This window comes from Rhipicephalus microplus, chromosome 8, assembly GCF_043290135.1.
Source record: "Rhipicephalus microplus isolate Deutch F79 chromosome 8, USDA_Rmic, whole genome shotgun sequence".
Lineage (NCBI taxonomy): Eukaryota > Metazoa > Arthropoda > Arachnida > Ixodida > Ixodidae > Rhipicephalus > Rhipicephalus microplus.
The window spans coordinates 12,505,872-12,514,796 of NC_134707.1; the positions used below are offsets into that span (position 1 = coordinate 12,505,872).

General features: G+C 51.0%; 1 protein-coding gene across 1 annotated transcript; it reads left to right on the plus strand.

The window, feature by feature from the left end:
* The first annotated feature begins 7,662 nt into the window (after window positions 1-7,662).
* LOC142768394 (uncharacterized) lies at window positions 7,663-8,644 on the plus strand. The gene has a single exon (XM_075870360.1). The coding sequence runs from the start codon at window positions 7,770-7,772 to the stop codon at window positions 8,616-8,618; it is 849 nt and encodes a 282-aa protein (XP_075726475.1). The 5' UTR covers window positions 7,663-7,769; the 3' UTR covers window positions 8,619-8,644.
* The last annotated feature ends 281 nt before the right edge of the window (window positions 8,645-8,925 follow it).

Sequence of the window (8,925 nt, forward strand, 5' to 3'; positions counted from 1 at the left end):
TCGAACATTAAGGCCGACCCGGATGTTGGAAACAAGTGGGGTGGGTACTCGCCTGTATCCATAGAATATTCCCCGTGCGTTCAATGTATTCCCAAGACAGCTGCGTTCGGAGCCTCGAGTGAAACTAATGCTTCATTTAAGCATATGCGACTTGTCGTGCGAAGCCTTCAAGCACGACCCTGCATTTGGGCGCAATGAATGCGTCGCCTTGGCGCTCCCGTTCAATTGTTGATGCATTGTTCGGGCTCCTTACAAAGGAGCACTTAGTTGATGAGAAGGCTTCGTAGCCAGCGTACAAACACGCTGTTCTCACCTCGATTATAGCTGAATGTACGATGGGTAACATTACCACGATGACTTTACCAGGCATTGGGTAATTTCGAAAAAACATAAACTGCGAGTACAACTTACCTGCCTTTCGTAGGCCCATTAAAACAAATGTCAGTTGAAACACGGAGGTTATTCACAAGAGTGAAAGCATCGAACCGCCGAAGTTCATTTAGGGACAAACTATACTCGGTTTCGTGAATAAGGTGCAACGCTGTGGAGGCAATGGAAGAAGTTCGGTCAGCAAGGTGTGTGACCATGCGCGTCTCGTGCTTGGCTTTCATCGCTGTAAAAGTTCGTGCGAGACAAGCGCGAATGCGTTCGCACAACGTCGCAAAAGGTGACAAATAAAACATCAAGAGGAAAGAACAAAGACACGCCAAGTGATCCAAAACAAATTATAGACGGCCGTATAACGAGGCGTTTATACCTCCGACAGCCAAAGCACGTTCATTTATTAAATGCGAAGCATTTCTTAGCGAATTTCGGCGACTTTGAGCGTATCTATCTATCTATTTGGCGCCGACGACTTTTAGCTCTCCCGGCCGTTTCAATGATGGTATCGATACCGAACTTGGTATGGCATAACATTGCTGTATGAAGAACATACTTGACTAGTCATAACATGAAAATCATGGCATATATGTCGTGAATGTCACGATTTACAATTGATGGTCCTACAGCTCTTGCGGTGGTTTCGCTCAGATGGCATGTTGTAAAACTGGTATGGTATGGCATGATTGCACGGCGAACACAAGCAACACACCCCAACACAAAAATCATGACATGCATGTGATATTACAGCATGACTACATGCCACGCTCGTGATGCTCTCGCGGGCGTTTCGCTAGCATCACATATACCAAATTTGGTATTACAGTACGTGAATGAATGACGAAGGTGTGTGACTGGTGCAAACATGATAATCGTGAGATGCTTGTCATGTAACAACATGACTATATGCCACCCTCATGATGCGCTGGCGGCTGTTTTGTTAGCTTCACTTATACCAAATTTAGTATTAATGAGATGCGTATCATGTAAGAACATGGCTATATGCTACGCTCATGATGCGCTCGCGGCCATTTCGCTAGCTTCACATATGCCGAATTCGGTACTACGTGACGCCAATGGATGACGAAGATATGTGACTGGTGCAAACTTGATAATCATAAGATGCGTGTCATGTGAGAACATGACTACATGCCACAGTCAAGGCGCCAATACATTTCGACGTGACGCAGTGCACGTGCTCTACGGCGTTCACTTCGTCGTGTCACGCCGGCGTTGCTACGCCAGGCGCCGGTTCTGCCTTAATATACTTGTAGGCGCGCGCTGCGCTGCGTTGCTTTGACGCATGCGCGTTTCAGCGCGTCTGGCATCCCTCCATCACGAAAAGAGGGAGACACGGTGTTGTCTGGGTAACACATCGGCGCGAAATGCAGCATGTTGCATTTCGCACCGGTGGCCGTCGGGCCGCGCCGACGGACGCTGGTCGCGCCTGGTGTCAGACTAAAGAGTGCTCGCGTTTTGCTAACGTAGCGTCGCTGTGCCCAGCGTGCGCACGCGTCAACGCTACATTGGAGTATAATGGGCCTTTCATGATGTGCTCGCGGCCGTTTTGCTATAGCTCCACATATACCAAATTTGGTGTTACGTGACGTCAATTGAGGAGGAGATGTATGACTGGTGCAAACATGATAATCCGGACACGCGCGTCATGTAAGAACATGACAACACACCATGCTCTTAGCATGATCGCAGCCGTTTCATTAGCTCCGCATATACTAAATTCGGCATCACGTGATGTGATTATATGACGAAGGTAAACGGCACATCCAAAAATGGTAATCAGGACACGGAAGTCATGTACGGCATCTTTTACCCCCCACCTCGCAACGGTGTGCTGATTTTAAAGTGACATATCGACATTTCTCATTCGTGCTTCGCTCGGTTCTTCGGATTCGGATCTGCCAGTTTTCTTAAGAACAAATATGAAATAAAAGCATGCCTCAGATGGAAAAATTATCGTCCCAGTGCGAACTGGTTCATTGCAAGAAGTTTCGCCAGCCTCCACAGCGTTGCACCTGATGTATGAAATGGAGTACAAAAATATCATTTCCCCGATAGGAAATCACAGAAAGAACGCATAGAAAAATTCTAATTTTTATTGTGAAATTATGATGAAACAGGAACGCTAGTGTGTCGTTTACCGTTGTGCGGAGCAGCTAATGCTGCAACCCATGCGATCATATGGCGAAAGTATTGGATTCTTCAAAAAAAAATGTAAGCACATCCACAAGGTGAAATATGGAGAGTGGGCCGAAGCATCCGTCCGTCCATTCGTTCTTGCTTCCATCCGTCTATGCGTCCGTCTGTGTGACCGTCCATGCGTCCATCCGCCCGTCAGTGCGTCCGCACGTCCATCCATGCGTCCGTTTCTATGTTCGTCCAAGCATCCGCCCCTGCGTCCATCCATGCGTCCATCCGTCCAAGCAGCCATCTGTGCGTGCGTCCATGCATCTGTCTGTGTGTCCGTTCGTCCATCTAGTCAGCACTCGAAGTACCACCATCTCGCATCTTTTCATCATATATGCATCCGTCGGCATGAACGTCCGTGCGTCCATCCACCCGTCCATGCGTGCGTCTGTTCGTGCGTCCGTCCCTGCGTTCGTCCATGCATCCGCCCGTCCGTGCAGTCATCCGTGCGTCCGTTCATGCACCTGTCTATGTGTCCATTCGTCCATTTAGTCAACACTTCAAGTACCACCATCTCGCATCTTTTCATCATATATTCCGCATATTGTAGCACCGCCATCCAGCGGACATTGCAAGGACTAAACGAGAGGTGGCACACGCACACTTTGTTACGAGTTGCGCTTCTTGTCTACTTCCCACCATTAACCACTTCGAGTTCTTGGTATATACTAGTTCACTGTATTCATGGCACTGTGGCCCAACGCTCGCTAAACCTTTCTAAAACCAAGAGTGTTGCGCCCAGCGAGTATAACCTAGCAACCCTTTCTTGTCAGATAGTGCTCAATGTACATGCCAATGGCTGCTAATTGAGAATTAGAGACAGGAGAATTCGGGTTTTAGTTAACACGCAGGCTGCGGATTTTTTATTGTTCAACAACGCACAGGAGAAATCTCCCACCGGCACCACGTTGAAAGTCAAAGCGTAAGACTGGTTACGCACTACGACAACGACGAGGGACGAACGGGTGCCGCTTTAAAGAGCTTCGCCCCTGAAAACTCAAAAACTGACCGGCATCCCTAATCAGCATCCGCCACTGGTGGTGCCAAGTGGCTCACGCCCTCTTAGCAGTGCGCGGTGACGTTTCTCTCCCTCACCTGCCGTGCGCTCAAAGGGTGTCAGCTTTCTCTCTCACTTCACCCTCTCCACCACTCGCAACGCCCGAGCCCGCTCCTCACGTGGGCATTATCTCACTCGCGCCCCCTCTCTCCATCTGCCGGCGAGCGGAAGCCGTGAGCCTCGAGAGTGTCACGGCACCAACAATGGTGACAGCGCGATAGCGCCGACGAGACGCGAGCCAAAAAAGCCCTGCGCAAGCGTCTTCAAAGCGTCCCGCCCCCGTGTCTTTGCGTTTCAAACAAACGTTTACCCGAGTAAACGCTACACCGAGTTTCGCTTGAAACCGTTCTTCCAGCACCCGCGTCGACTCCCATTTCAACCTGGTCGACGCCGTGCGCAACACTGCTGCTTCGTTTCCCATCAGGGTTTTCCCTCGGGAATATGGTGCATATAATTAATAATGCATTACAGCTTAAGTTGCTTACCGCTTAATGCATTACCGCTTAAGGGGCTGCACCGACCAAGCCGGCTCAACGTGACAACCTAACGCGTGTACTGACGAATACGGAGAAATTATGTAGTGAAGTGATTATATGACTATGTTATATAAGAGGCGCCCTGACAAAAAAAATCCGGGAAGAGATATTCTGCGGAATCGATTCTCATGATCATGCAATCACCATCTACTATACATCAACAGCCAATGTCAGAATGCAATTTATGCAAATTTCAGAGCTCGCGTGCTCAATGCAGCGCTATACGCCGCAGCTTACGACTTTAGGCGCCGTACTAAATGACCCGACTGTTGTTCAAACTTTCGCGATATCTCCACTGCGGCTGACTTCCACGGTGTCCAGCTTAATCTTGACGTCATAGTAGCCATAGCGCTTTTGCCCCGTTTTCATCAGCAGGCTACCATTCGGCGGCTACTAGTGATTTCGTGCCTGCAGCACACGTGTGGAATGCCCCAAAAAGCGTTTGTCCTCGAATGACGATGATGGTGATGACGGCATCGGCATCGTTCTGCACATGCCGTATGCATAGGGCATTAGTTACACATTGTTGCTTGTAGTTTTCAGATCTGTCAAAAACTGAATCTGAGGGAAGACATCAATAATGAGGCTGTAAATAATTATCCACCAAGCAATGCAGCAAGCCACCCGCTGTGGTATCAACAGACCTCAAGGAACATTTTTCAGGAAAAAAATCCAACGACGGAACAATGTTTCTGTGTTAGTACATACTATTTTGTGAAGTTGGTGTTGCAAAGAAATTATTATTAATAAGCGAAACAAGTCCTACGTGGCCCCAATACCTCAGCTCCAGTTCTCGTGGCTCTGTATAAACGCCTCACAGGTTTCGTTGAAAAGCGTTACTGTAAGGACAGTGTAGCGTTGTGAAGTTTTCAAATAAAAAAAAATTGACCCCGTATCTGCATGTTCCACTGCAAGTGTCGTCGAAAGACGATCATCTTGCGTCTGGAGAGAGTGAGCAAAACGTTTATTCGATGCCAGAAAATAAGCTAATAGTATTTGGAGGCGCTTCGTTAGAGTGCCTTGATGCGTTCAGTGGAGGTGAACGAGCGAATCGAAGCACGTCACACATGAGACATGAGAGCATTGGGAGACCAGCGCTGGATAGGTGGGGCGCCGAAAAACAGCACCTGGCGGAGAGTTGCGACGTAACTCAGCTGCTTGCGCCCAGACGACCGACCACTCCTTCCGCTGCGTAAACAGGACCCGCCACTGCACGTGCTAAACATTTATTGCTCACCGAAACTAAGCAACATTACATTCGCAGACCTTTTTAGCCGCGCCTTAAAGGCTGCAGGCAGGGACCCTCTGGTGATCGTGGGTGATTTTAATGCCCCCAGCACACTCTGGGGGGTATGTACGTGAAGAGAAACGTGGACGTAAATTAGCGGAACTTATGTCCACGCTGGGCCTAACTCTTCACACCGACCCTGCCTACCCAACTCGCGTGGGTAACTCCGTGACCCGGGACACATGTCCGGACCTTACCCGCACAAAAAACATTCAGTATGCGGATTGGGTCAACACTGAAGAGACCCTCGGCAGCAACCACTGCATACTCAACACTACCATTCACACCTATCCTTTGGCAAGACCCTACGGAGAGGCAAAATTACCCGATTACACGAATTTCGGCAAATATACGCCAATTCGACACCCATTGAGGAGCAAGGATACCATGCTTGGTCCCAGCAACTGGTTTCCTCATTACGCTCCACAGAAACACAAATTAAACTCTCCGAGGTGACTCCGGCGGTGGATAACCATCTCCTTCACCTCTGGGAGGCCCGGCGCAGCCTCGTCCGCCGATGGCGCCGGCAAAAACACAACCGAAAGCTCAAAATTCGCATCGCTGAGCTCACCCAGCGAGCAGCAGAGTACGCGGCCCAGCTCGCTGACTCTAAGTGGGTGGACCGTTGCAACACGGCCGCTCGACAAATGTCCAGCCGGAGTACTTGGCGCCTCTTTCGCGCCTTGATTGATCCGACCCAAACTCGAACAGAGACACAAAAGCATCTGCAACGAGCATTTCACAGCTTCGACGGAGACACAGCCAAATTGGCATGTAAACTCCGAGACCAATATCTATGCACACAGCAGGACTCCCGAGGGCCGGCGTACTCGTATGCAGGTACCGAGAACGCGGAGCTGGATCAACTGTTCCAGTTACACGACCTGAAGGCAGCCGTAGCAAAAATGAGGCGGGGAACGGCGCCGGGAAGGGATAAAATCACCGTGAAATTACTTGCCAATCTTCCTGACTCGGCCTACACCATGCTCCTTGCCTACATAAATTCCATTTGGATCGGGAAAACAAGCCTACCAATTGAGTGGAAGACCGCCCTGGTCACCTTCATACCCAAAGCGGGCAAAGCCATTAACACGGACAACCTCCGCCCCATCTCCCTTACTTTTTGTGTGGGAAAATAATGGAGAGGATGGTGCGCGACAGGTTGCGCGCGTTCCTGGAGACCAAAAATGCATTTGCAGACACCATGTTCGGGTTCCGCCCACACCGGTCCGCGCAAGATGTCTTGCTTCAGCTCGGCCATGAGATCCTCGATCCAGTCGAGTATCCCCTGGATGACAAAGTTGTGCTCGCTTTGGATCTGAAGGGGGCCTTTGATAACGTGACCCACGAAATTATTCTAACACATCTCTCCCAGGTGGATTGCGGCCAAAACACTTTCAACTATATTAAACAATTCCTCACTGACCGACAATCATACATTCGGATTCAGGACATTGAACACGGCCCTTGCCGATTAGGCACGAGAGGGACTCCACAGGGAGCGGTCCTCTCGCCCCTCCTATTCAATGTGGCATTGATGAGACTCCCCGCTCAGCTGGCGAAAGTCGAAGGCATACAGCATGCGCTGTACGCCGACATCACCATATGGGCGTCACACGGCTCGACAGGAGACATGGAGGCAAGCCTGCAGCAAGCGGCGGACATCGTGGATGACTATGCCCGTCGCTGCGGCCTTCAGTGCTCCCCGTCCAAATCGGAATTCGTGCACATACGCCCCTCACCAAAGTGCACCATAAAAATCGACCTCTCCCTTCACAGCGGACCAATACCCGAACGCGATGAGATTAGAGTACTGGGGCTTTTTATACACAAAAATCGCAGAGCAGACACAACATTGGCCAAATTGCGTAAGGTGGGGGACCAGGTGGGCCGGATGGTCCGCCGGGTTTCCAACAAGCGCGGGGGGTTACGATGCAAAGATGCCTTGCGGCTGGCACATGCATTCGTAACCAGCCGAGTCCTGTACTCGGCTCCATACCTCCTCCTACGCAAATCCGACGAGAATGCACTCGAAGTCATTCTCCGCAAAATCTACAAGCGCGCCCTCGACCTTCCTGTCAGCACCTCTAACCAGCGCCTTTTGGGCTTGGGAATGGTGAACACCTTCAAGGAGCTGAGAGAGGCGCACTTGACAAACCAATATACTAGACTCTCTAAAACACTGCCGGGTCGCCGCCTCCTTGCCCGGCTACACATCAATCATTCAATACACACGGAAGAGCGCGTACGGATTCCAGAAGTTTGGCGATACTCCTTGCACGTGCGCCCTCTTCCGGCTAACATGACCCGAGACGACTACAGTGGCCGACGCCTCGCGCGGGCGGAAGCCTTGGCTCGACACTACGGCAACAAATTCGGAGTATTCTACGTGGACGCCTCCGGCCCGCACCACGGTGGTTGGTACACGGCTGCGGTCGTCCACCAAAACACCGTTGTAAACGGACTCACATTCCGTGCACATAACATTACGCACGCGGAGGAGATCGCCATCGCACTAGCCGCCGCAGATCAGGACTCGAGGGTCGTCATCACTGACTCAAGGGATGCCTGTCGAAATATTGAACAGGGATACATTCCGTACCATGCTTACAAAATTTTGCAGGACAGCAGCTACCTAGGTGCCCCCGCGCACCGAACGATCATATGGGCTCCGGCTCACACGGGCCTCGATGGTAATGAGACGGCCGATGCCGCCGCCCGCGCGCTCACTCTCCCGGCACCATCCTCGTCCCCTACCGACCCGGAACTCGAACCCAATCCCGCCTACACCTTTAAGGAGGTCACACAATTTTACCAATCCGGCCATAACATCTATCCGAAACCCTGTAAGGGCCTCACGAAGGCGGAGGAGCGAATCCTCCTTCGCCTTTATACTAAAACTCTATTGTGCCCGGCAATCATGAAACACTTTGACCACGCTTGTACGGGGAAGTTCCCGCATTGTGAGGAAAATTCCTCTGACATTTTCCACATGGTGTGGGCATGCCGAAAAACCCCAAACCTTACCCCACTACCCAACCCTTCGCGGGAGGACTGGGAGGCAGCCCTGCTCGGCTGCTCTGACCTGACGGCCCAACGGGCCCTGGTCGAGCGTGCCCGGGCCGCGGCCAACGCCAATGGGCTCCCGTAAGAGGGAGCCCACCTAGTGTTTGTACGGGGCGGCACCTTAAGGACCGTTCCCACCCTCCCTGTAAATAACATCTGTGAATAAATGTTTTTCAGCAGCAGACGACCGACTGCAGTGACCGCGGGGAGAGTACGCACGTGTGCCGCTACAGGGCGTCATTGTGGAACGGACAGCTCAAAAAGTCATTGCGCCTGTAATACTGCTATTCGGCTTAGACAAAAAAAAAAACTTTGTCCGAAAAGTACTCTCGCATAAAGAGCACTCGAAAACGAAGAGAAGGAAGGAAGGAAAATAGAGGGAAAAGAAAGGC